This window comes from Microchirus variegatus (assembly GCF_963457635.1).
Source record: "Microchirus variegatus genome assembly, chromosome: 7".
NCBI lineage: Eukaryota > Metazoa > Chordata > Actinopteri > Pleuronectiformes > Soleidae > Microchirus > Microchirus variegatus.
Window position 1 is genome coordinate 8,309,537 of NC_139808.1, and position 27,976 is coordinate 8,337,512.

The 27,976-nt window shown below is 38.8% G+C and overlaps 3 protein-coding genes across 3 annotated transcripts in view; 1 reads left to right on the forward strand and 2 right to left on the reverse strand.

Annotated features, from left to right (window-relative positions):
* Positions 1 to 193: 193 nt before the first annotated feature.
* On the reverse strand, positions 194 to 8,297 carry nol8 (nucleolar protein 8). The gene is made up of 18 exons (XM_083892629.1): positions 8,175 to 8,297; positions 7,805 to 7,867; positions 7,228 to 7,306; positions 6,841 to 6,997; positions 6,304 to 6,617; positions 5,859 to 6,196; positions 4,902 to 5,737; positions 4,377 to 4,754; positions 3,988 to 4,188; positions 3,698 to 3,823; positions 3,435 to 3,528; positions 3,206 to 3,344; positions 3,021 to 3,101; positions 2,151 to 2,467; positions 1,914 to 2,058; positions 1,685 to 1,746; positions 755 to 837; positions 194 to 409 (listed from the first exon to the last, which is right to left on the reverse strand). The coding sequence occupies exons 1-18, from the start codon at positions 8,293 to 8,295 to the stop codon at positions 350 to 352; spliced, it is 3,594 nt and encodes a 1,197-aa protein (XP_083748755.1). The 5' UTR covers positions 8,296 to 8,297; the 3' UTR covers positions 194 to 349.
* Positions 8,298 to 10,634: 2,337 nt separating this feature from the next.
* The window catches only part of cenpp (centromere protein P), a gene marked incomplete at both ends in the record, with an annotated part of 67,233 nt that continues 49,891 nt past the window's right edge, over positions 10,635 to 27,976 (forward strand). Inside the window, 5 exons of the mRNA XM_083892630.1 lie at positions 10,635 to 10,792; positions 11,066 to 11,220; positions 11,432 to 11,520; positions 12,709 to 12,797; positions 17,616 to 17,712. Of these exons, the coding sequence (XP_083748756.1) occupies positions 10,635 to 10,792; positions 11,066 to 11,220; positions 11,432 to 11,520; positions 12,709 to 12,797; positions 17,616 to 17,712 (588 nt within the window). The remainder of the gene's footprint in view (positions 10,793 to 11,065; positions 11,221 to 11,431; positions 11,521 to 12,708; positions 12,798 to 17,615; positions 17,713 to 27,976) is intronic.
* ogna (osteoglycin, paralog a) lies at positions 19,572 to 27,211 on the reverse strand. Its single transcript, XM_083892408.1, has 6 exons — positions 26,979 to 27,211; positions 23,868 to 23,931; positions 23,323 to 23,487; positions 22,551 to 22,753; positions 21,852 to 21,944; positions 19,572 to 21,694 (listed from the first exon to the last, which is right to left on the reverse strand). Exons 1-6 carry the CDS (start codon positions 27,138 to 27,140, stop codon positions 21,524 to 21,526), a joined length of 858 nt encoding a protein of 285 aa, XP_083748534.1. The 5' UTR covers positions 27,141 to 27,211; the 3' UTR covers positions 19,572 to 21,523.

Below are 27,976 nucleotides of genomic sequence, written 5' to 3' on the forward strand. Positions count from 1 at the left end.
CAAATCTTTATATTCAAATAATCAAAATAGCACCTAAATGACACCAACTCTCTTCATCAAACCAACTGTCATGAGGCAAAAAAACAACAACAAATCAAAGTCATCAAATATTTACAATTTAATGACACACTGTTATCTCCACTGGAGGACCAAAACTGATTATTAAATCACAAAATATATCCCAGGGTTTAGGAATAGAAAAGAAATAGGATAATTTTGATGATTTCAATGTTTCATCAATTGGTCTCTCTCTCCTGTCGAATGTTCAAAGTCTGTGGCACAAAATATCACCAAGAGTGAGAAGAAAATCTGTCACAGACGGACACAGAGGCCTCATGTCCCTTTGTCCTCAGCTCTTCAGGGAGGTCTTCAGTTTTCTGCGCGCGTCCTTGTGTTTCTTGCGGTACTCCTGAGGAAACACACAGGAGAGATGAAATTTTAAAAAATCTAGATTTTATCTTGATTGTTTTTTGAATATCTGGCTGGCAAAAAAACAAATCCTGTTAATCAAATTCAGGAGTTCACACATTACAGAAAATAGTGGCTGAGAAACAGGAAACTTCCTCATAGCTGTACACTATAAAATAACAATGCAGTCTGGATATAAAGATCTGATTTTATCTCCATTTAAGGTTGATATTTAGTTTAGTCTCCAACAATGTTGTCCTCCTCCACACTTGTCAGCACCGTAGAGGAGACCGAGACAATGTAAACACTGTGAACAACACTTTTTTTCTGATCTTCTGATGTTTACCTGTCTGAGTTCACTCCTTTTTTCCTCCCACTGCTCCCTCTGCTCCTCCAGCTGAGAAGGACGACAGAATAACCTCGGGCCCTCTGATGGACGTAAGACGAGAAGAGGAGAGCGAGTACAAAACAAGTTGAAGAAACAATATGCAATATTTCAGGAAGTCTGAATGTTTGCTGAATTTTTTCTTGTAGAAAGAAAATAAATACATAGGTTGTAGCTTGAGCTGTAACTTTGTAGCTGGTTTTTGTATCGAGAACTAAGCACAAAGTGTGGGTGATTTAAGATAAGCAGGTAGTTGCTTGGTATGACAGTGGATGTTTAGCCGTGTTTCTCCGTGTGCAAAGGAGGTTTAGTCCATATTGTTAAAAGTAAACATGCGTGAGTTAATGTTACAACCTGTCAACACAGAGAAGTGATGGAAGCCCCAGCACAGAATGAATGAGTGAGTTGTGAAGCTGACAGTTTCATCTTTAGTTTATTAACTCCACCAAGGAAGTTATGTTTTCGGTTTGTTTGTCTGTCGGTCTGTCTGTTAGCAACATAATTCGAGAAAGTCACAGACGGATTTGGATGACATTTTCAGGAAATGTCCGCAATGGGACCAGGAACAAGTGATTCAATTTTGGGCGTGATCCGTAGATGCTATCACTATTTTTATTCAATATTTTGGAGGCACTGGGCTGCCTTGGTGGAGGTCTGCGCTCTCCAAGTGCTTTTCTAGTTCATCTTTTAATTTATTTTGAACCTAAAGAAGTGTGGCGTGAGAAGACATTTAAAATGTATTTAATCTCACTCCTTGTCCTTGAAATGTGAATTAATGAATCAATCAACGCAGCTTCTTGTTCCATCTTTCTACATTTCATCACATAAATCTTCATCATCATAAAACAGTCGGAACACTTTGCTTTGCAGAGACTTTAAATGTATTGGTACCTGTCAGTCTGCTGTCTTCTGGGAAAAAGAAGAAGAGACCAGTTTTTGATGGAGTAGCCTCTCTGTGAACAGGAGCATAGAAGTCACATTCAGATGATGCAGGATTTAAACTGAAACAACTACTGGTTTTATAACAAGCATAGGGCAATCTGTAGAATTGAAACCTTTCATTTTGAAATAAACTGAAATACAAACACAAGTGCAAGGCAGGGAGCAGGAGTTTTCTTACTCTGTGGTTATAGGTGTAGCACCGCTTTGCTCCTCCTCCTCCAGCCCCTCCTCATCCTCATCCTCTTCTGAACTGCTGTCTTGGAAACGTGGGTCTTGTTGCCATGACACCTTTGGAGCTTGGATGGTCTCCACCTTGTACTCTGCTGTTAGAGTGACAAAGATATTTAAAAAATAACAATTCCAGTAAAACTAAATTTCCTCTGAGACATATTAAGATAAACATTTTGAGACTAACCCGACTCTCTAGTCTCTGTTTCTACGTCCTCTCCAAAGAAGGAGAATTTAAACCCAGACTCCTGTTTCTCTGCACTGGGATCAGCTGGGACATGAATCACCGGCAGAGTCGGCTCTTCATCATTTCCTTTTTTCCCCTTTTTTTCTTGATCCCAGCTCGTCTTTTCTTCTTCTTCTTCTTCTGCTTCTTCTTCTGTGACATCATCCTTTGTCTGACCAAACACAGCCTTCAGGTCACCGGAGACATCGTAATAAATCTCTTTAGTGACCTCCGGAAGCTTCTGAGCTTCCTCCCTCTTCTTCCTCCTGGCAGACTTGCTGTAAAGACAACAGATCACAATGATGGGCAGACTGGACTTTGATTGAATTGTAATATAATGACACAAAAATAACTGGATGAAATAGAATGTGGGAAAAATAGTCTGTTAATACAAGATGTTGATATGTGGTGTTCCACAAGGCTCAGTCGTGGGTCCATTCTCTAAATGCAGTTATTTATTAAATACTCAAAAAACATATAGTTATAATGAATGGATAGATTCTGGATGCAATAATCAAAAATGAATGAATGAATAATTAAAATGTACAAATACAAAACACAACATGCACACACTAAGAATTGCACTCCAACCATTTTCAGACTCGGTGTACTACAGAGAAACAGATGCAGCATAATCACCAAAATCATCACATTTCTTATCAATTGCATTTACTTTGAAACTAAAATAAGACTAAGACTAAAATAACAAGCCATTGAGAAAAAATTAACCTGTCTCTTCTCGTGGGATTTAGCCGAGCAGTCAGGTCAGTATTTGTGCTGATAACAATACAAATGTAAGTGATTGGTGGATTAAACAGTTTAAGTGCATACCTTTCCTTGGCTTCCTCTGGTTTGGTCTCAAATGCAGCATGTTCTTCTCTGCTGGGGTCATAGTGCAGCGCTGAGACGTCTCTGCAACCACGCACACATTTAAAATTAAATCATTAGTTTCATGTGGAATGCAACTTCTTTAAAAGCCCGTTGTCCAGACTCATCTGTGTATCTGTGTGGCTGACCTAAAAGTCTTGGCTTTGACAGTGGTCTTGCTGCTGCAGGTTTGTTGGACGCTGCCGAGGACGCTCTGCAGGATGGACAGGTTCTTCTTCTTCTCCTCATCCAGAGTCTCATCTTCTTCTGCCGTGCTCTTCGTCTTCTCTGAATTACCAAGATAATATTTAATATAATAATAATAATAATAATAATATTTGCTGATAGGATCAGATCATAGCAGATATACACCCTCACCCGACTCTTCCTCTTTGCCCTCGTCATCTTCCAAGAAGCGAGAATCCATCCGAAAACGCTCGTCTGTCCCAAAGCGAGACTGCAGCGCCATCAGCTGGATAACAAATCACAAATATTATTATCGTTTTACAATTTCTTGATCTGATTCTAAAGGTCACTTCTTAAAAATATGTGAGCACAGTCTGTTCTAATATGATGCGTCTGGACAATGTAAAGGACACTGTGGGTATAAAATATCAGAGAACATAAAAGACAGCTCTCACCTTCTGACCTGCTTGACCTTCAAACTGTGGCCTGATGTCAAACCTGCTATCGTCTTCCTCTCCATCACCATCCTCCTCATCGTCACTGCCACCAAACAACTGAGAGGCCAGTCGCTTTGGATGAACCTGAACACACACACAGTTACCACAACTGCTTAATCTATAATAAAGAAAAAACACCAAGATTATTTTATCTCTTTAAATATGATTAAATGTGTTAAGATAAATGAATAATAAAACACAGTTTTCAAACAGAATGCCATTAGACCTAGTTCTGCTCAGTAACTCACTTTCTCTTTCACCGTGTTGGTCTCATCAGCTGATTCCTCATCAGTCTTGGCCTCATCTTCTGATTGACTGTCGTGAAACACAGTCTTCTTTGACACCGTGACCTCTGACGAAATCTGCTGCTTACTTTCATCCTCACCGTCCTGCTCTTCATCATCAGAGCCAAAGACAATGCGTTTCCCTGTTCCTCGATTTGGGGTATCCTAACAGATTAATGTTAATGATTAATAACACAACTCGCTGCAGATGTCAAGCAAATATGGGATTGAATGAAGGAATACATCTATCATTTTTAAGCATATTAAAGGTAACAATCAACAGTCTGAACTCATTCCCAAAACTGTATCAAATACATTTTAAGTTTTATTGTAATATCAATATCAACACCCACCAGGTTGGCTAAAGCTCCCTGGATCAGTCTCTTGTGTTCTTCAGACTCTTTCTGTCTCTGCTGGATGGCAGCTAGCCTCCTCATATTGGCCTTCCTCTGCAACTCCGCCTCCTCCTTAGCTCCTAAAGTTACTCGGGAGGGAGCCTTCTCCTTCTCCACCTCCTCCTTCTCCTCCTCGTCTTCATCCTCGTCCTCCTCACTGGTGGACTCACTGTGAAGAGCAGCGGGAGTTGCTAATTTCCCAACATCTTCAACAGGGATAACCTTTTCCTCGTCCTCGTCGTCCTCAGAGGAGGAGCTGGAGGTATCACTGGCCTCCATCCTCTCATCTTCTTCCTCAACGTCATCACTGCTCGAGGAGGAACTCGTCTCAGCTTTCTCAGTGTTTATAGGAGCTTTATTTGGAACTATTTTTTCAGCAGGATTGTCCTCCTCCTCCTCCTCCTCCTCCTCCTCCTCCTCCTCCTCCTCCTCCTCCTCCTCCTCCTCCTCCTCCTCCTCCTCCTCGCTGGTTGTGTGGTCCACTTGCGGAGCTTCACAGTCAGGCTTGTGTTTTTTGATCAAACCTCTTCTTGCCTCCTCATGTTCCTCCTCTTTCAGTCTCTGGTTGTTCTCAGTTGTTTCCAATCCATCGTTCAGTGTGTTTGTCCCCAAAAATGCAGGCAGTTTTGTTAACACAACTTTTCTTTTCTTCTTTTTCTTCTTCTTTTTATCATCATCGCTGCTGTCGTCCTCCAAGATGGAGGCGAGGATCTCCTCTGGCATGATGCCTTTCTTGGGAGCAGGTTGTTTTGCAGAGCCAGACAGAAGGCCAGTTTCTTTTTCAGGGCCAGTGCTGACGTTGCCGGTAACTGCTGGTTCGGATGTCGGTTGAGATTCTTCAGCTAGCCTCTGTAGATCGGTGAAGGAAATCTCCAGACGAGTGACATTAGAAAACATGGTGTCATAATCGGAGTCTGAAGATGAATCGGCTGAGTCCAATTCCTCATTTTCATCAACCTCATCATGGTCCGACTCTGAAGAAGAGGAATGGACTGGCGCCTTCTCACTCTGTTTGACAGAGCTGCTGCACTGTTTCTGAGAAATCTGTTTACCAGTATCTCCTCTCTGCTGTGCACAGGAAGGTTTCTTCAAATCTTCTTCTTCCTCCTCCTCTGCTTCAACCTTACTTTGCTTCCTCGTCTTTTTCTTTGCATCTGCGTTGTTCTCTGAATGAGGTTTGTTAGTGGGCAGCACCTGTTTCTTCTTCAGTGGAGCCTCAGAAGGAGGAGGAGGTGGTGGTGGTGGTGGTTTCTTAGAGGCAAAAAGTTCATCTGTGTCAGCAGAATCATAGTCGTCCTCGTCTTTATTATCTGGTCTTCCTGGAATCACAAAGCAAACATATCCTTGCACAGCTTGTCACAAGAAAGAAGCTGTTACTTTGAATCTGCGTGTGTGAAAGTGGTTTGTTCAACAGAACTACAAAAAAAAAACATCAGTTACCTTTTTGCTGTTTACAGGAGCGTTCCAGCTTCCCCAGGTAGTCAAAACCCACCACTTCTAGATTATCCTCCACTTCCTGATACCGCAAATCATGGGAGGTGTTCTGAGTCGCCACCATCCTGCGGATCTCCTCGTCCGAGTCAACATCACTGTCGTTTAAAGACGGCAACTTCCTCGGATCCGGTAACTTCCTCGGATCCGGTAACTTCCTCGGATCCGGTAACTTCCTCGGATCCGGTAACTTCCTCGGATCCGGTCTGTGCTTGGAGTGCAGTTCAAACCCGTTGGTGAAGTGCTGCTTCTCAGTGTGATTGACGGATTCAACGGTCGGCTCTAATCTGAGAGGAAACGAGAAGGAGGAAACGAGATGATGATGGTGGTGTGGATCTCAGAGGTAGGACCAACTCACTGAAACAAACGTTGTGAGATTGAGGGAAACTGTTACCTGGTTCTGCTCACAGTGTTATGGGAGCTGATCACATCTGTCCGACTCTTTTTGGGTCTTGGTGGTGGTTTATAGGGAGGAAACTCGCCCCGCCTCTTTTTGCTGATGTCATCATCCCCTCCCTGCACCTCCCAGGTGAGCTGAGTGACGGGCGTGGATGACTCTGTGGATGACTCTGTGGTGGTTTTGTCCAGCTTGCGGATGTTGTGGCTGTATTTAGACGGGTCGTACTTCAGCGTTCGAGCTTTGTTGCCTTTCTTACACCGGAGCTGCAGAGTGGGAAGGACTCGTCCAAATTTACTGACGACCCAGTCCTGAAACCAGAGCATTCGGAGACGGTCAACAGTCATACATGATGACGTGTGTCCAATAAAGACAATATGATAAGTAAAGTAAAGATATTTAAAATAATTATGTGGCTGTCCTCTGTGTTTAGTTGTTTTGTGATTATATCATATATTTTCCCCACCCATCTTGTCTCTCTGTATAATTCATACAGGTGTTTTGATGGGCACAGGAGGCAGTTGATGATCTCACCTTGTGTCCTGGTACTTCAGTCCCTGGCACTGCAGCCTTCATGGTGAAATTGTCCACACCAGCTTTGCTCAGGGAGTCCAACAGCTTCTGTCTCTTGTCCTCAGCAGCAGGCTGCTGGAGGCCCTGCTCCATCGTCGCCTGCCGCTCCTGAGCGAGTCTAAGATATAAACAGTACAGTTCTTTTAACACAAAAGAGTAATACCTTTTATTTTATACACTTTATACAGTATTATATACAAATGATAAGCATATTCATTTAAAATAAAAAACAATAGTTAGTCATAAAGAACGAGTGAAAAGAGTGAAACAAAATTCACCAATTATTCAGATCCTCCAGCCTTGTAGTCAACATAGTTACATGGTGACATATGGTGAAGGTGGCTTTACCTGTGCAAGAAACTCTCCTTCGCTGCTTCAATCTGCAGAGTTCCTCCTTTCCATTTGGATTTGTTTAGCACTGTCATACCTGAAGAGAGAAAAAATAGATATGACACAAGCTCTTCATCAGTTCGGTGTCAGAACAAGAGATACAGCTAAGATTAAATGCTACACAACATCACACACTGTAGAAATGAAGATAAAAAGCAGTAACAACATTTTAACTTGACTCATTTCAACATTAACATGGAAGTTGTGGCTAGATGGTCAGCTCAAACACTGTTGTAGATTCTTTAATGAACTTAAGGTCATTTAAAAGATGTAAAAGACTATATCGGACTGATATCAGCATTGAATGATTCTCAAGATTATGTTAGAGGTATCGGACATGAAAAAGTGGTATCAAACATCTGGTCAAATCCATGAACTACAAAGTGCAAAAAGGACACATCAGTGAGTTGATTTTTCTGTGTATTTTCTGATTTTATATTGTTGTCACTAAGAGCATTTTCTCCTGGTTAAAATAAAATAAGACTTAAAAGAAACAACGAGCAGCTGAGTTAATGCAGCAACTCTGTTCACTTACATTTCTTCAGGTCAGCTTCTGAAATGTCGATGTTAATGTAGCTGAAGGTTTTGTAAGGAACCCCTGTAAGAGAAAAACAGCAGTTAGTGAGGACACGGAAGAATCTCAGACCAACAGACTAAATAAACAAGACATTTTAACTATAAATAGAAACACCAGAGCCAATACTAGAGAAAAATAAAAATGGTTCTGCTCAGTTTGGTATGAGAACAGTATTTTTTTTTCCAATTTAACAACGAATCACAGAGAATAGTGATTTTATCCGTTCCATAAGACTTTATTTATATTCATGAATAACATTTGTTTTATTTCAGTTTTTGACTTTTATAAAAAAAGAAAATCTTATGTGATAACGATTATACCGACTCACCTTCCTCATCTTTCTTGGTCCTGAGCTCAACATCGTGCACGTCTCCAAACTTCCCGAATCGATCTTTCAGATCCTTCTGGGTGACAGAGTGGCTCAACCCACCAACGTACAGCCGCTGCATTACTTCCAATCAACAGCAACACTTTCACTGCACAGACAGCAAACACCTATGAGTCACTTACTGTTATTATTATCATTCAAAAATAAGTGGACAGCAGAGAAAACCATCTAATGAGTAATTTATTGACATCATGCTATTTACATAGTTTATCTTTGTATCAAACCTGTCTGAGATGAACAAGTGACAGCTTTAGGATCTTTTATAATATTCATTGTAGTTTAAGTTGGCCCTCATTTTCTGCATGACCTGCACTCTGTGTCATCACTGAACTTCTACTTCAAACATGTGTAACTTATGTAAATACTTCTTGTATATTACTCTTACTTTGATTCTCATTTGGAAATGATCAGAATTCAGCTCACTTGTTCTGTTTAATGACACCTACTATTGTGCCTTGAATTGCCCTATCAGGTCAAATTAAGTTTTTTGAAATTAAACTGAAATTGAACTGTTATTGAATTACCTTTGCCGAAGAGATTATGTATTATGATGTTGGATGTCTGTTGTGATGCACATTTTATTTAACTTTCACAATATTGCTAAATTTTGCAAGACAGTCTATCATACCGAGTAGTTTAGTAGTGTGCAAAACTAAAGGAACCTACATTTCCAATATATCACACAATATCATTCCAAATTCAATCTTCATTAAGATGAACTCAAGCATGCAGCCAAAGCCACAGAGAACAGTGAAATATCAATTATATAGTCTGGGGTAACATGAAGGAACAGAAGTCACTGAGCAAGACACAGGTTCAAGATATTCAAAACAACTAATCTGTCTCTTTTTCTGTTAATCTGCACCTTAAGTTACTCTATACATATGTAAAGCTATTTATGGAAATAATCTTTAAAATATTATATTTCTATTATTTAAATACATAAAAGTAGACTGAATATTACCTATCCTTTGCAATGCAGTCAGGGTTACACTGCTACGCTGCTGTCTCCACGAGCACGGGTTTAAACGATCACAGCCACACTCCCAACGAGTTTACATCCCCATTCAAATCCGCTCATATTGCTAAACTGACAAACCGAACAAGCGATTAAATTTGTATCGACAGAGGAAACCAACAAATGTTTACCTCACATGTATCCAGCTGGTGTTACCGGTATTCCTTCCGTACGCGTTTCCACAGAAAAGAAAGGTTCCGCTGTGGAGAAATCGTAATGATAAATATATTTTTAAAAGCTATTGTATACAAAAAAGTATGAATCCACAGTTTTCACATTTCACATTGGCCAGTAAGTGTGTAAACGGATAGGCTTTTCTAACTGAAAAGACGAATATTATTAGACTAATTTGCTAAAAAAAAAAAAAAGAAAAAAAAAAGATACCTGTTGCTTTAAAGGGGGCGCTCATAATTTACAATATAGGGTAGCTTTTCATCTATTGTCTGTTATCTATTGAAAAAATAATATGTACTTCTAAAATAAAAACGTATAAGAATTTACGGTTATTGTATATAGATGTGGGCGCACTATCCCCCAAAACTTCCGAAAGACATTTTGTTCGCCCCTCCGCATTGTAATAAGTGGTAGCGCCCAGCGGGCGCGCGACCATCCAAACTGTTTTGATTGTCGGAACTCGGAAGCAAGAATCGTTGAGGTGAGCGAACGTTGATTAATTCTTTAATAAAAACAGAATAACAACTCCTCATATGTGTACATTTCGCAGTTTGACGTATACTTCGTTTAGATAACCTAATATTATGTCGTAGACACATGCGGTAATTTGAATATTTACGGTGTTTAGGCGGTCAACGTATACTCAGCTCTGCTAGTTGGGTTTGGTGCCTCTGTGGTTAACACTGGTGTTAACTACATTTAATCAATTTACCCATATATTATGCCATCATTCAGGTTTTTTTTGAGTTTTTTACTTTAGAAGGTTGTTAGTGCCTCTTAAACGTAATGGCCTCTTTGTGTGTTTATCGTGTGATATCATAGGACATAGGAGGTTTTAGATGTTTTCCTGCTCTAACACACCTGACTCAAATGGTCAGCTAATTAACAACCTTTGCAAAAAGCCTGACCCATTCGTTTCAATGAGCTGTTTTGGAGAAAGAAAACCAGGCAGGGTGCAATGGGTCCCCAGGACCAGGACTGATAAACTCTGTCATAGGAGAAAGCCCTTCATATTAGTTAAATGAAAACACAGAAAGTTATATTTCATATTTTTGTGACTAATTAGCATAAAAGGATATTAAATAAACTATCGCAGCCAAACCGTTGTCTCACTGTATGCTTGTTGTTTTGTAATTACTTGTGTAACATTTTGTTTTCACTGTATTTTTATTTTTTTAAATTAAATAAATCAATTTTGGTTTTGCAGAATGGACGAAAAGATGAATGAGGAGAAAACTGAGGAGGTGAAAGTGCTGGAGGCTCAGATTGAACAACTCCAGGCTGAAGTTGCACAGTTACAGCGTCAGCAGCAGAACAACCACAAGGACATGACATTCAACTTCAGTGGACAAATGCAGGAGGCCTTGTGAGTAGCATATTATTTACAAGTCTTTTGCGACCCTTCTTTTGTTTTCAGTATGCAGTAATTCTCCCCATAGTAAAACCTTCACATTTTAACTGTCCTCTCAAAATGACTTACTTCAGGCATTTTAATGCTCTATAGTGCAGGGAGCAAGTGCGTTCGGGGAGTTTTCAAAGTATCTTTGCTGCACTGGCCAAAGTGGTCGGTTGGTTAGTTAGCCACTTAATGGGTCTGTTCTGGGAGTAAACGTGCCACCCCTTTGCCTTGTCTCCACAGGTTATATGCGTGTGGACAGAGACAGGTAGGAGGGAAGGAAGAGGTGGCGTCCAGACTGGAGGAGGAGGTGAAGGAGATGGAGGAGGACCTGAAGAGACAAACACAAATGAATGGCATCAACCTCAACAGCTGCACCACAAAAACTCTGCGAAGCGGTACAAGAACACTTTAGAACAACTTTCATTGTTTTGTGGCATTTTATAGATTTCGTTTTCAAAATGTTCATGTGGAAGGAAAAACATTCATGATGTTTTTTTGCTGGATGTAAACATAGTGGTTGTTGGCAAGAAAAATACCACAGCTGTTCATTTGGTCCCTCGTAATGTAGTGATGTACTTTAACTGTTATGATGTGTGTGTCTACCAGGTGGCAGCCAGTTCATCCAGAAATTCTGCATATCCGGCCACTGCTCTGAACTGAACTTCCAGGTTGAGTTCCAGCTCACTGAGGTCAAGGTGAATCTAAAGTTGAACAATTATTGAAGGAGTTTGCTGAAGAGATGGAGCAAGTCAATGTCAAACCACACTGTTCTTGGTTACCATTCCTGTGACACAAGGCGCTGGACTGCATTTCACAAATGGATGCTGATCCTGTGTTTAGCCAATAGAGGGTGGTAGAGAGCCAGCCATGTTCAGTGGTTTGGCAGCTACAGCACAGAGATGATTTTAGCCTCAGTCACAGACAGTGAAATGTTCTGTCTGCTCTCAGGTGTCATTCAATCAGTGCATAACAAGCTGTCAGGTGGCATCAGGTGAAGTTATGCTGGTGCTGCTGGTAAAAATAAGTCCATAGCTTTTTAAGTCATCTCGTCAGTTTTTTGTTTTTTTTTAAATATTCCTACTAAATGAAAGTTCAGATTGGAGACGTTTTTTTTTACGTGCTTCTTTCTTTTGTAAACCTGCCATGTTGTCCAGCAGTCTTTTGCTTTTGAATCACACCTCTGTGCCTGGCCCATAAAGTGCCATCAACATTTTTAACATCTGGTTGTGGAATTTTGAGTCACTCCTATCACAACCTTTATCATCATCTGATCAGTTGTTATGTTTGTATATAATATTTATATATTTTTTTACCTCCGGAAATATGTAGAATTTTCATTTTTGCATGGATATGGGCATTTAGAGAAATATGTGAAGTGATTAAAAGGACAACCGCCACAAATAAAATGATGCTGAATCCAGGACTTGGTTAGCATAGATAAGCAGATAAGATACACTTTTTTATGGATACCAATCTCATAATGAAGTAGCGCCATGTTTCTTGTCCATTCCTGCTCATCTCATTCTAAAACATTCCTTATTTAGTAAAAACATTACGCTTCACCACAGATCTGCTCCTTCTTTATCTTTCAGTCAACATCACTTAAAGCTAATAGGCCTGGCCTGCTTGTTTATTCGTATGTTGGCCAGTGCATTGGCTAAACCATGAGTTTTTTGTTTTTTTTTTACTATAAAAAGATTCCCAAATGAGCCCAAATATGAAGGATTAGGTATAATAACAGCAAAGTACAGTGAGGGCCAAAAGTCAGAGACCACTGTATATGTGTTAACAGTGTTGAATATCAGTGGATCTCCTGGTAAAGAAACTTTTCACAGTGACTTAGATTTGTTTTAAATCTAATAACTAATGTGCTTTTTCTGCAGCAGAATCAAAGATGTGAGAGGGAAATCAGTGATCTGAATGTGGTGATGGATGCCACAGACCTGAAGAGCTTCAGCAGCTTCCTGTCAGGGTAAGATCACACTGTAGACTGATGTGAAGCTGATGTGACGCTGATCTTCATCCATAAAAAGCATAAAATGGGGAAGGCGCCATGATTGTTTAACTATGAAAACAAGAAAATTACACCTAAAGGTTTGTAATGTTGATGGAAAAACATCTGTATGCTCAATCCATCTCTTTCATACTGGACATTATTCCTGCAGCCTTTTTAGTTGAACTCCAGTGTTTATTAAACGCCTTGTCATCCAGCTGAACCTCGTCACTCACACATCATTTTTACCATGTTGCTCTCACAAACAAGCATCTCTTGCAGCACGCATGTTGACTATGCATGTGTAGCTCATTATAATCCTGTAACGGCTGTTACAATTTGGTGTGCAGGATTACTGGCACACATACCTGTAAATGGAGTGAAGCCATTCACACCTGTTCTCCTGCTTTGACTGTTAAAAATAGCAGAACTGCATCTGGTCTGAGGTTTTAGTCACATAAATGTAAGGCTGTGTTTCTACCTTCCAGGTGGTTTTTACGCTACAGGGAAAAAAGTTAATTGTTATCAAAGTCAGTGTGGTGCCATGGAAATGCAACTGCTTTAGCCACACAGCCCTAATAAAGCGGAGTTAATGACTGTTCAAGTAACTAAGAGCAATTTTGCTTGTTGCTAAATAACTCGTAATGTTTAATGTTGTGGAGAAGTTGTTCATTTTAAACCCAGATGTTTGGGTCTTAAAATCTGAAAATACAGCCTTGATGCTGAAATAAAAGCTGTGTGCATTTTGCCACTAGGGATTGGAGGAGATACATTTTTGCATCACCATAAAAGGTCTTACAATAAATTAATCTTGGTGAATTTCCGTCATGGGGATGGCCTTGAATGGTGCAAATCATTAAAAGTTTGAGTTATTGACTTGAAAGTTCCGTCTTGCCAATGCATAGTAATAGTGATTTAATTTGAAGAGCCACAATGGGAGCATGCATCTTCTCCGGTCATTCCAGGACATCATTCCTGGACATTGTAGCTCTACTTTTCTAGTTCTTATTCACAAAGTTGACACAAAATATATATCCTTAGTGCAATGTAAAGAAAACAACATGTTATCTTATTTCACTGTGTTTCAAATCCATTTTAATGCTTTTATACATTATCCCATTAGCATAATCCAGATGTGAAAGATTCATATTCTTCCATGTCAATTTGCCGCTGCCACAGCTATCACCTCCAGCAGCCTTCATCTGTTTCATAAACATTGATATTGTTTTAATGACCTCAACTGAAAACATACTGTCGAAGTCCACAACAATGTGTGTGAATGTAGATGTGATCACCTTATTTGCCCCTGACTTGTATAACATCAATTTGATGCATTTTCCCAATTGTAAATATGTTGTATGTCTTATGTTGTGTGCGTCCAGGTGCATTTTCTTTCCTTGTAAACAGTTTGGCAGAAAGTGTCTGCTCTGTCAATGGTCCACACAGAGCAGAAGTCTGATTTGCTCTATATCTGAGGCCAAACCACATCTGGATTGTATGGTCCAGTCAGCAGAATCTGGCAAGTAACAGACGGAAAAATACTGAAGATAATGATTCTGACACACTGCTGCATTCTCCCTCTCTCTCTCTCGTTGTGTGTATGTGCATGTGCTTTTGAGAGAGACAGAGAGTGAATTACAGTTAAACAGTTCATATCAAACCGAATCTTTTTAAACTTGAGCTACTCAAAACTGTCGAACAGTGACAATGGCAATTATTTTATGTAGGAGACATTTTTTCTGTCCTCGTGTTTTTCTTAAGTAGTTTGATACTGTGTAGTAAAAACATGTTAGTTCAGCATCAGTCCTCAGTGTTTCAAAGGAAACATCGGGCCAGAGGACTGAAATGTGGACAGACTGGACAACGACTTTGGCTGTGTTTGCCATCAGTCCGACTCACTGTAGTTACGCAATCCAAAAAAAAACATTCTTGAATCCTTAAAAGGGGCTTTATTACTTGACCAATGTCTTGAGACCTTGTTGGGCGCTATCTAAACAGATCTCACAAGCCAGGCGTACTTTTAGGAGTGAAACAATCTGATACCTTGTATTTTTTTTGGCCATAATCACTAGATTTGATATTGAACAAGAGATAAAAATCAGATAAGATCCAACCATAAACCTTAAATATCATGTAAATGCTTCACTAAGCACAGGTTGTAAAGATATGGGTGCGCCATGGCTGTCACATGACCAGAGTCTGTGTCACATGACCAGAGTCTGTGTAATGGGCGCACACCACGCAGGTGCTAAAGAATTAGCACAAATGTGGCTTTGTTGTTTTGTTAAAAAAGTGATTTAAAAAAGAAATTGCTGTAATATTCATATCAGTAGATATTCAAGGTTGTGATGGGTGCTGTCATGAGTATGGAAATGGCCGGAGCGGACATTTTTCCAGACCTGCATCATAACGACATCTTCAACTTTCTGATAAACTAGCACTTACACACCTCGATAAAAGCATGTAAATCCAACAAGATTTTACAGTTAATTAGCGTTAGATTATGTAACGACACTGAAGATAGTATCCAGATTAAAGGGAAACTTAACTGACAACTGTGCCTGTGGGTTCCCATCACTCAGTCTTTCACGCTCACTTTGAGTGTGTTTTGCAGCAGTGATCCACCTGTCCCTAGGGATCTTTGGCGATCCAATAGAAACGCTCTTCCATTGGCTTTTCATTGGATGTTTCTGCATCCTGGCACACAACAGATATCTATCGTCTTCACTTTTCACTGTTGGCAGACATAATTACAAAGGAATAACTGGAGTTGAACTGGCAGCAGTGGGCCATAGAACAGCATTTGAAGATGATATTTTACTTTAGTAATCATCTAAATTTTAAAATAATTCTCAAAAATTTCAGGTTACAAAATACATTTTGAGAAATCTGGATCTCTTCCCTTAGGAATCTTTCATAACCCTTCTGATTCCCCTTTTAAGTGGTCACCATCTGGATTTACTTACCTTGGAGTTAGAGTATCTGCAAATCCTAATCAACTTTATAAACAACATTTTATAAATGATGTTGCAGGAATTAAAACAGATTTGAACAGCTTGTTGGACTTACTCTTATCCTGGATGAGTACATTTTATAAAGAGGAAGATATTACCAAGGCTACTTTATCAAAATCCTCCCTCTCTGTATTAAAAAGTCCACAATTTATGATATTGAAAAATCTATTTCTGGATATGAATGGTATGGGCAGAAACCAAGATTGAAAATGAAAACATTGCAGCTTCAGTACTTGTAGGCAAAGGGGGAATAAGTCCTGCCAGACCTTATGTAATGTTCAACTCTCTACAGATGTTAATTATATTGGCCATGAGAATCTCTCATCAGCCCTTCAGCCAGTAATTAATAATTTCTTTCTACCAGGGCAGAGAAAATGTGTTTTTGAGAAGTAGTTTGAAAAAAGTGTTGAAACAATAGGAGATTTGTTTGAAGCAAAGGCAATTAGCTCCAGGGCAATTTTTGTTTTGTTTTTGCATACTTGCAGATTAGGAATTTAATATTCATTCACAAAATATAAAATATCTCAAATATTTTAAAAAGGTTTTGTTTTTATCAGACGCTTGATAAAATCTTCATGGGAGAGGAACCTTGAAGTCCAGCCAAGCTGAATTCTTCACAGAACACAATGCAGTTCAGTTTCTTAATAACTACAGATCTAACATATCTCCACTGTGCAAAAAAATTTCAGAAGGAGGTAGGGACTTATTTTCATTTAATATGGGTTGGTGAAGAACACATTACATGATTGATTTCGGCCTAAATTCACAAATTTCAAAACTGTTCCGTTGGTTGGAAATGATCAAAAATACTGTCCTTTGCGCTGTTTTACGTGGGGTTCAACTTTGAGCCTTAAGTGTTGCTTTTTGATATGATCTTCCATTGTTTTAATTTGGTGAAAATGAATTATATAGCTTCTTTCTAATGAGCAACTTTACACCTTGAATATCTCCTTCTCAGAGTCACTGCTTTAAAAGGTTTTTGCATGGCAGTTGATGGACTTCAATTGGTCTTACATTGTCTTTATATACCATCATCCTGCATCATTCGCTCCCTCTCTGTTCCATTCTATGGGATGGTGCTGCCATGTTTCCATCAGCTCTGTATGAAATAATAGTTGTCTGGAAATTTCACCCGACTGCCGTCTAGCCCTGGGCCCCCATGGAAAACTCTGGAAAGCCTTTTACAGAATGTTGAAGGTTCTCACAGAGTGATTTAGACCAAAACAGAGTTTTTTTTTTTAGCTTTTAATGTTATATACATCACAATATGTCCAGCAATTGTGCATTTTGATGTATGGTTCTGTGCAAAAGTTTCAAGGCACCAAGAGCTTTGTTTTTATGTGATCATCTGCATTTGGATTGGAAAGATGCGCCTGAAAGTTGGTCCTATATATTAGCAAGCTGTCAATGTGTTTAACTCATACAACTTGTGCATGTCATGCTCAAGCATTTCTTGAATAAACCTGGTGTAATAGACCTTTTTCACAGCAGATATTTGTCAACATGAAATAGATACATTCGTTATGGTTCCACTCCAGTTCTAAGAGAGAAAGGGTGGGTCACACTAAATTCTTGACACTTTAACCTGTTTTTTTTTTTTGTTTGTTACATGCATACGTGTTTCTTATATTTTCTTCATACGAACACATGAAGTGGTTGGGAAATAATTGTACTGTCTGGTCATTATGTCTTTGCTGAAACAACACATTTAATTGTGAAAATAAACAATAAATGTTGTAGTTGCACGTATGCCGTTTTAATTTTGTGTACAATGTCATTGCAGTGTAGAGGAGCGCAACAACCTCCTCCTGTTCCTCAGGACTTTAAGGACTTTCTCTGACAGATGTGATGACAGGTCCAGAACTTTCCAGCACTTCCAGGTAAGTGAGAAAAACTGGCTGCTTCACTGTACCATATCCGTTTGCCATGGTGTACGACCATTTGTGTGTTGCTGTCACATGGCGCAATGGATGTGACAGCTGCTGGGTTATGATCAGTCTTCAACTGCTTTAGTGGGAAGGTCAGATGGTCTGTCAGTCACTGTGAGGGGAGATGGACTTTAAGGAGTCTTCAAATTGGAATTCATCATTAACCTTTGCTTGAGAGTTTCACCCTCATCCATCTTGTCTAAGTAGAGTGCAGAGGGTCAACCCTGAGGGTCTGTGATCATTAAATTGCTTCAAGTTTTAGATTTCAGCAGCAGTGGCTTTGCTTTCATGTGGCTTTACCACCTATCAATCCATCAATTGATGTTGTTTTCAAAGACAATAATAAAAACAATCTAGATGCAGATTATTTAACTAAAGCCTTAAATGTGGAAAAATAAGGAGAGAGAAATCAGAACCTTGATCTTTGGGTGATGGATGTTGATTTCATTAGATGGCTATTGTTTATACTCAAGAAGCAGAATTAAGAAATCGTGTGGGTAAACACGACTGAGACAGATGGTTACGATGGATGTCTGTCTGCATATTGTCTGAAGTAATGACATTTCTAACTTCTAAGTATGTGGTGGGTATTTTCTTTTGTTGCGTACTTTTGCACCATAGTTAAAACATTGTCATGATCTTTATGTCACCCAAGAAGCATTGACTTCCTAACTGTTGAGCCATGCTGTCCAATTGAAACAGAAGGTAGGAAATGTACATTTGCAATCAGCTTTTTCGTTGTGCCTCATCCAGCTAATTTAGAAAGAAGTGTATTAAAAACTTTGGAACAATATTTACCCCTTAGTTTTTTAATTAATGCATATTTAACTAAGATTAAGATTATTGTGGCATTAACACAAGCGAGCGTGGGGCAAATAAATTCATGATTACTGATTTCTCTGCTTTATTTCACAACCATTCAAGAGAGAATTACAATGTAAAATATGATCCCCCCTTCCTTATAGTAAAATATCAGCATGGGACTTAATTGAAGTGGGAGCACTAAAATGTCATAGTAAATCAAACTGCAAAGGCAATGTGGAACCTATTCTCCTGTTTACTCGGAGAATGTAACATTCTGCCAAGTTGGCTGGACTGAATGGGATTAACCCACATTTTCCAAACTGGCCTGTGTGCTCTAAACACATATTTTTGCCTTACTTGCATTTTCATGAATGTTATTATGGAAAATTCCTTTTGTAACTGTTCAGCTAATGTAGACAGTGTTTGTATGCTGATCCCAACTCTTCAATGACACACTGACATGAACATGTACTTAGAATAATAAACAAAAATGTAAAACAAAAGTTCATTTGTCGGCCAGGCCAGGAATTTAAACGTTTTTGTTGGTGGTAAACCTCAGTCACTGCAGGATGACAGATGATTAGCTTACATACCAGTTACAAACCACAGACTTTTACAAGTATGTGGCCTGATTTACGTTTCTCTATGATATATTAAGTTTAAAGATTTCCACACAGACACACATATGTAGCTTACATCCGTCCTCTCAAAAATAAAAATGGCTTTCTATGTGAATGATATTAAGGTAAAGTCAGTTTTCATGTGCTTCTGAATAATACAAACCTAGTACTTGTGCAGAGCACCACAGTTGTTCTCCATTTATTTTTGTATATGGTGAATTCCTTATATAGCCTAAGTATAAATCATAACCTTGGTCCACTCCTTTGCCAAAGATATCTAGTGTGGGAAAGCCATTACCTCCACTAAAACCTCCCAGTAAAACATATATTTAGTTTTCATTCAAACAGACTCCAACAATGATTCTAAATGCATTTTTTTAAGAAAAGGTTTATCTTTTATTAAAATATCTTAAACACATATGTCATATGTCATACACATTTGTACATCACTATCTTATTCACATCAGTAATATTTTTTGTTAAAGTATAAAGTAGTTTTTTAAGTATATTAATTGGAGGAGAAGAATTATAGGGACACAAGAGAGACAATTAAATAAGAGAGGAGTAATTTCACATTACTATAGTTCAGAGATACATTGCTCCCCAGCACACGTCAAACATTGTCTTAAAATTAAAAAGAGCAAAGTGAAGGTAAGTTGCAAAATACTTGAAGAAAGTCTGCAGCTGAACACGTTTATATGGCTGTTGCCCTTGTTGAAGGCACTAGTAATGGTTTGATTAAAAGCAAAATTAATTCGAACAATGGTAGAGCCGAGCCCAAACTGTTGTATTTGTTTCTATAATTGTTTTCTTACACGACACTTCATAATAGACAGTTCAAGACAATCTGTTAATTATCAGCTGCCTGGGTCATCTGGGATCAATAATCTGACAAGAAAGGAATCTCAAAGCAACAAAAGATTTATGTAATGAGAAATGTTAACCAAGCTCACAGGCTGTTTTTCTTTAAGTACTATCTCAGAAACCGTTTCTACCCGGAAAACAAGGCTCAGTTAAAGAAAACAAGATACAAAATGAACATGCAGGTGTTGAGCATTGCTTTTTGCTATTGCATCTTTTCTACTGTTATCAGGGAGGTACACGATTTAAACATTTTTTTTGGCTCTGGTCCAACCAAAAACATCTATAAATCTCAAACGTTGCTGTGTAAGTTTGTGAGCCTAGTTGTCACAAACTCATTTGATATATTTTTGTTGCAACATTAATGCACATATTAAGATAAACTTCAGTCTTGTTGCTTTTGCAATGATTCCATCCCACTTGACCACATCATGCAAGCTGAAAACACGTGGGTCCTTTTTGGATTTCATTTGGACATATTTAGTAGATGTAATGTAAAAGTTCAACAACATTTACTACAGTACGATGTTTGTCTTTAGTCTATTTGTCTCACTAAATTACTTGTAGTTATTCATTGCAACAAAACTGGCCCATCTTAAATTAATATCACAGATTAAAAAACAAAGAAACATCAGCCTTTTGTGTTTTGAGCCAAAAGGTAGAAGTAGTTACAAGCAAGTCTGTTGACTTGTGGCTGCAGGAATGTATTGTTCAGTGTAAGTAAATAGTTTGTGTAGTTTCATTAATCCAGGTAGTACAACACCAGGTCAAAATTAAACAATAATTATTACTGTCGCTGTGGAGGTGTTGCTGCTTCTCCATGCCTTAACATCGTAGTCATCCTAGAAGGCACCTCACCTGTGGTGATTTCTGAACAGGTACTGTAGCCTAACTTGTGAATGCTTTAGTATGCTTCAAGTGCTATGTATGCTTCAAGTGCTAAGTCAAATTTGTTAACAGCATCTGCGTGCTGCATTTTTGCAGTGATTAGGAACATGAAAGGTGTGTGCTGGGCAAGGATGGGAAGGCTGGTTTTCAGCTTCATTTTTACCAATTATATGGCTTTTTAAAGACCACTTTAAGAAAGGACTGTCAGGGACTGTGTGCCATCATGGCCATTTGTTCTTGGAGAAGGCTCAGGAAGCCACGAGGCAGGCATTTCATGTTTTCACTCTACCTTTCAGTTGCAACATTTATAACTAGCAGATACACGGACTTCACGCATGGTTTTACACCAAATATTGACTTTTGTGTAGCGCCTACAGACAAAATCCAGAGGTAAGAATTTTGTTAAATTCTGCACTATCAGTGCTTTCATTTCGACCTGACAATATTATAAGCTGTTTGTAGGTTTGCTGAAGTAAGTCATTGATACAATGGCACTAGTGCCCCAAAATCCAGAACATCACAGTATCCCATTCCCATACATTGTGGGAAAACTGCTCCGTCAATGGGGCTACAGTAGAATTTATGCCTTCTCAGCGGTACTGTCCGACTGGCAGTACCTTCATACAGACAAAGCTGTCAGGGTACTTGGACAAAACCACGGGGTTGCCGTCCAAACGGACCTCGCTGAGGCTCATTCGTAGATAGTAGGTATTATTAGAACCGCAGAAGGTGTCTTTGTTGACGTCGGTGATGTTGTTGTTCTGGAGGAAATAAAACCAATGTTGAGATAGAGAATACATACAGCACGTAGAGTCACAATGTTTAACATCAGGTTTAAAACAAATTATCTTTGTTTAGTTTCACACAATATTAAGGAATGTATTTGGAAATCCCTTTATTTGTAGACAAGACACAAACCTGTAGATGTAAGATGCGAACACTGTCTGGGATGTATGGAACAGCTGCCAGTTGGTTGTCAGCCATGAGCAGGTTGGCTAACTTAGTCATTTTCTGTAGAGGAAACAAAGTGATTTGCAGAAGATAAAAGGTTTTAAATGGGTCTCCCTACCAATCACAAACTTTGTTAAAATATGAACTTCTTTGAGATGGCAGAGCATAATTTTGGCCGCCTTGTCAGTTCAAAAATGTACTGGCCTAGACTTTGGCAAATTTTTCATGTCGTCGTCTTTTTATTTCTGGGTCAAAGCCTGGCTGGGTTTGGGAACTGTGCACCTTAGCCAGTTGAACATACACATGTAGTAATTAGACTCACTACCACATTATCAGGGTGTGTTAGATTGACTTTGAAACGTTTGATTTAGTAAAATTTCAATTGTTATAACATGATAATGTATGTCAAAGGTCTGCTTTTAGATGGACTAACACAACGAATTGGTATCTGGCAACCTGCCTCTTAGTAGACAGAGTGGGTTTCGGCTTTGGGAGTGTGTCAAAAACTGACAAAGCTGCATTCAAACTTACACCAACATGGTTTTACACACTCAAACAAACAATGATTGTGTGTGTTTATTACAGATTAGTCTGTTTTAATACTTTGATCGTCTTCATTCCTTAGTTTGGGTTTGGATATTTTGATTGAGAGCTGATGGTGAGTACCTTGAAGATATTAGCTTTGACACCCTTGGTTTTGAGGAGGTTGTAGTTGGCGTTGAAGGATTTGAGTTTTGCTGGGAGCATTGGAAGTTTGACCAGTCTGTTCTCAGCCAGAGACAATTCCTCCAGCAATGTTAGCTTAGAAAATGCTCCATCTTCAATCTCTGAAATCAGGTTGCCCGTCAAATCGATCCTCTTTAGAGTCACTGTTGGCAGATGCAAAAAAGAAGCTATTAAGTTCAATTTAGAGTTTTGCATGTCTCACTTTATTTTCTTGTAGTGCTGCCACATTCCTGTTGCCTTAAATATGAGTATTCTGCGTTTGTGTCATTTATACAGTTTAAACTTCCTTTGCTTGGGTCACTAATCTCAGCACCTGTAGGTTTGATCATTCTGTGATCTTATCCCCCTATTACGCTACAAACAAAACATAAACTTGCTACCCAGCTAAACTCTTGCCTTGCTAAATCAATATATTATTGCCAACTTCTTATAGCTGGGGCATCCCTAAATATTTCTGTAGCTTCACAACAGGTTTGTGAGATACTTTTGTTTCAAAGTCATCCAGTACACATTTGAATTCAGTCTTTCAATAGGTTCCATGTCATTTGAGTCTAAACTAATGGCAACATTGTTTATAATAGTTCCCATGTATTGTTGTACATGGCTCACCTTTTGTATTGGATATTTGTGCTTCTTGTATTCTATATGAAAACTATATATATTAAAACAATACCTCCCATGTCATGTGACCAACATTCTTCATCAGTCTTACCAATTTCAGCAAAGTCTTTGCTACTGATCTTTTTGATCTTGTTGAAGCGAGCATACAGGTAGGCCGTCTCTTTAGGCAGTGTGGGAACTGCAGTCATGTCTGGACTGACCTCCTCACAGTACACTGAGCCAGTAAGACACACACACAGCAGGCAGGTGGGCAGGTCTGCAATATACACACACACACACACACACACACACACATACACACAGAGAGAACAAGCCTTTTTTAGCATAACCTGCCACAGTTCTTTTTACAACTTAAATACATTCTCAAGTACATGTTCCATCAATAAAAAGTCAAAAATGTATTTCTATTGATTACTAACTAGGTGACTCATCAACTTGGGTCAGACTTGTTACACAACCAAAAACACACACTTCTTCCAATTTAGTTTGAAAGAATATTGTTTATTAAAAACTTTTTGCTGTTTACTTTTTGCTTTCGGATTTCAAAATGGGACAGTTGATTGTGAAAAATGTCAATACATTTGGATGCAATGCATGTGACCAGTTATTATTGAGGATACCAGATCATTCTTTTACCTGAAGCATCTGGCCCCTCTGGGATTGCACTGTCGTCAGGTTCATCGGCAGCAGGCAGGGCCCTCTACAGGAGAAAATATGGTGTTTTCATATAGTTCAATTGATGATAACAGCATTAGGAGATACATTTTCAAACATAGTCTGGGTAAAGATTAAACAAACTCGCATAAATATCTGTGCTGAATTCCTCAGTCTGGGGTAAGTTACACTTGAAATAAACCACAGAAGTTTTTATCTATCTAAGTCATGTACACTAAGTTCATTGTAGCTTAGTCTCTCAGCTCTGCTCATGGTTTGTTCCTACACACACAGTGGAGCAGAGGGATGGAGATTTGACAGCTCATTATTTTGAATACAATAAAGCTTTCCAAACTTGTCCAAGGGTTATAAATTTCTCTCAAACCAAAGATGGATCCAGTCAACTTCAAATGGATGAAAGTCAGGCCAAACTATCAGTGCTTCTTTTTAAATGCATGCAACCTGTTGAGATTTGCAAGAATGCTGACTGCTCTTCTCCTGCTTGCTGGTAAGCTGTTATTCGCGAGAGAACTAGGAGCTCATACAATATTGGACTCTTCAAATCAATAACCGTAGACACCAGGCAACATTTCAGGTGGCTGGATCCTTTGCTGAAGATGATGGATAGCAGTTGTGCCCCAGGATGCCAAAGCACTCCAGGCCAAGCTAAGAAGAGAACATTTTACTGGATCCACAAAGATCCAAATAGACAGCAGAGGTGCATCATTGCCAAAAAAGGTGTGCAAAGCAAGCATAGAATAGGAATCCATGGGCAATTAATTCTGCATGCGTAGTGATAACTTAATTCTGAATCCAATGCTTATTACCTTGAACATTTGCTTTAGGGCTGCAACGATTCACAGCATAATGATTTACATAATCAATGTTGATTAGTATAATTTTCGGACACAGAATTTTATTGTTGACACCACCCACTGCTGTGTGGAGGTAGAGTAAAAAGTCACCATAAGTAAACGATGAGAATGACAGAATTTTTATGTATTTTATAGTGTTAGTTTTAATACTTTTTAGGCTACTCTCATGTTCAGTCTGCTCCCTTTGCCAGATTTCATTAGAATCCTTTTCCTTAGGAATATCTTACTCGGCGCACTAATCCACAAAGTCCTAGACAAATTCTCACTTTGAGACTGCCAATGTTGACGGGGGGAAAACTTGGGGAACGAGTTCCAAGAATGAGTTACAAGTGAGGGAGTGCAAAGAACAAGTGTATTTTCAAGGAAAAAATGGTTGGTTGTTTGCTACTTAAAAAGTGTTTGAAAATATTGACACAAATGTAATACTTTAGAAGCTAATTGGTCATTGCACATGTTATTATGGATCCAGCTGACTGTGTGCTGGCAGAATTTACAGAGCAACATATGAATTTTGGGGTTGGATTTCCAATTTCGGAATGAAGGAGCACACCAACCACGAAATGGGAATCCAGAATCCAGAACTACTATTACTTATTATTGATATTCTGTCATTAGTTTCACAGTAAATCAAACTTCTTTGCATTGATGCATAAAATACTCTCGGTGTGATTAGTCCCTAGCAACAGTCAGTTGAACTGAATGGTTTGTGATACAGAAATAACAGACCACAGAATGTTGTTATTGATATTATTCATCTTTTGTAACCAAGTTCCAGGTGTAGAGTAGTACACTGTAACACAGTAATCACCAGGAATTTGTATTTGGACAGTGTTCCTGCAAAAGTTGCTGGATGCTGTTTCTGTAAATACTTCACGTCATATTTGACTGTTGTTGCTCAGTTCCTTTGATCAGAACGTTGATTTGCTGCATCTTGAATGCAGTGGTCTGTCTCAAACATATTAAGGAGGCTGCAATTTGTGGTGCAGTTCTGCCAGAAAACACACTCTCTTGGGTTCTTTCATTGTAATTAATGCAGTGTTTTTTATTAGTTAAAAGCTCTGATGTTGGACATGTTTATTTCATGAAAAAACTACCTTTTGTGGATAAGTAAGCATGCCTGTGTAATACATACTTTTTAATTGCATGCCTCTGCATCAGTAATTGGCCTCTGGCAAATACAATTCTTCAGTGGTAACTTGGATTCAAAATAAACCATTAATCACCCAGACTCAAGTGTTATCTTATCCTTCATCATAATCGTGTTGATTGGCTGCAGCCACACAGAGTATCCCTGGAGACAAATACCAACCTTAAAGTATGATTTCAAACTAATTGACTGCACTTAAGGGGATGATACTTTCCACATTATGGCTAAAAACTCATCCTCAGTGGTTAATTTCACCAACTGCAGGATTATGAGTCTCATCTCCGAGGGGCATAATCCTCTGTGGAAAACAGCTGCACTTTTCACTCTTTAAAATTGAACTTGTGTTTTGTAACCATATTCTCTTACACTTATTTCTCTCCATCACATTCTGTGGGTTGTTAGAGGGTTTTGTGTTTCCCATAACAGTTCCCCAAAGGACAAACTAGACCAGAGTTTGGTTTTGGTGCATGAAAATTAAGTGTTTCTTGAAATGTGTGGTTAGTTCAGACACAGGTTGATTCAGGGTTTCACTGTCTGGTGTGAGAACAAGTCACATTTAGCTGGGTGTGTATATATGTGTGTATATGTATGTATGTATAATATACATACATACATATACATTATGTGTGTATGTATGTGTATATATGTACATATGTGTGTGTGTATGTGTATGTATGTATGTGTATATATATGTGTTTGTGTGTGTGTATATATATATATGTGTGTGTGTGTATATATATATCTGTAAAAACAGCTTAATATTTGCATGTTTCATTTTACCTACATACACACGATTGTTTATTTTAAATTGTGTTATCATTTCATTTTTATTTTAATAACTAACCTTGAGTTATTAAGATAAATAACAAGATAATAATCCCAATCAATCTTTAAATGTGGTCTTTTATTGGCTGCAAGGGTTATAACAGTTTACTATTGACATTTTGTTACTTGTTAACAAACTACCTTCTGCTATATTTTAAGGTATATTTTAAATATTTTTTCTTTTTTGAGTAATCACAGAGAACATTTTCTTCCAGAAAAGCAAGATGTGAAAAAGAAAGTGCTTACCCTAACCCTCCTTGATTTTAAATAGTCAGTGAAGTATCTGCTCAGATCCTTGCTAGGTAGAGATCCTGGTATCAGCTGTGATTCCCCACTGAACCGTTGGTTTGAGGCTGCCAGTACCATCAGCCACGGTACCAGCATACAGGTAAATAAGAAAGCCTTCATGCTGTCCAAAGCAATTTGATGCTGCCACACCAACCAGCCTGAGTTTTGGTTCGCAGATGCTCTCAGCTACGAGCCCCTGTTGGGATGTGTCAAATGTCTGTATTTAAAGGCTGAACCAGGAGCTTCCAGCAGACTCTTAAAGCAGAGTTTATAGAGTAGAACACTTAACCCTTCCCTGACCACCCACCATTCATCAGCTGTGAGAGAGAAAGACACAAGCACAAACAAGAAACACAGAAGCAGCCAGGCACATATGGAAAAAGGTTGTGATGAAGTGAGGATAAAGTGTTATTTTTTTTCAGTTATTTCCCAAAAATATGTCCTGGGGGGGAAAAAAAACATGCACAGTAAAAACTGCAGTGAAAGCAAAAAAAATGAAAGTTGTTAACCACAGTGTGAGTGTTTCGTCAGGAGGAATGTCTGTGGTTTCTGCCCAGCCACTCAATAATGGCTCGTAATTACCAACCAATCTTTCATTAGGCTATATGAGTTTTTTTTTCACTGTTTCTGTTTCTCTGAGTTGTTGGTCAGTCATTTGGTCAGCAGTTAAATGTATGCAAGGTTTTCCCCAGTGCATTATAAGCCGCCAGGGTTTACTTGCCCCAAAATGTAATCAGTGATTACATTTATGTAATCACTGATTACATTTTGGGCATGATCTGTAGACCCTATCACTGGTTACAACACTCGCTGTCTGACCATAACGTTATCGCTGGTTACAACACTTGCTGTCTGACCCAGGCGTGCTGGCAGGGTGTATTCTGTTGGCACTGAGCTGCCTTGACGGAGGTCTGCGGTTTTTCTAGTTTATTTATTGTTGTTGATTTAATTTAAGT

Excerpts from the sequence above, each read along its gene's own strand:
- ogna (XM_083892408.1), bottom strand. The coding sequence starts at position 27,140 with ATGAAGGCTTTCTTATTTACCTGTATGCTGGTACCGTGGCTGATGGTA. Across the intron at positions 22,754-23,322 it reads CAAAGACTTTGCTGAAATTG|TGACTCTAAAGAGGATCGAT; the intron begins GTAAGACTGATG and ends ATCTGCCAACAG. Across the intron at positions 21,945-22,550 it reads TCAAAGCTAATATCTTCAAG|AAAATGACTAAGTTAGCCAA; the intron begins GTACTCACCATC and ends TTTCCTCTACAG.
- nol8 (XM_083892629.1), bottom strand. The coding sequence starts at position 8,295 with ATGCAGCGGCTGTACGTTGGTGGGTTGAGCCACTCTGTCACCCAGAAG. Across the intron at positions 6,618-6,840 it reads CTGAAGTACCAGGACACAAG|GACTGGGTCGTCAGTAAATT; the intron begins GTGAGATCATCA and ends CTCTGGTTTCAG. Across the intron at positions 1,747-1,913 it reads GCTACACCTATAACCACAGA|AGAGGCTACTCCATCAAAAA; the intron begins GTAAGAAAACTC and ends TCCTGTTCACAG.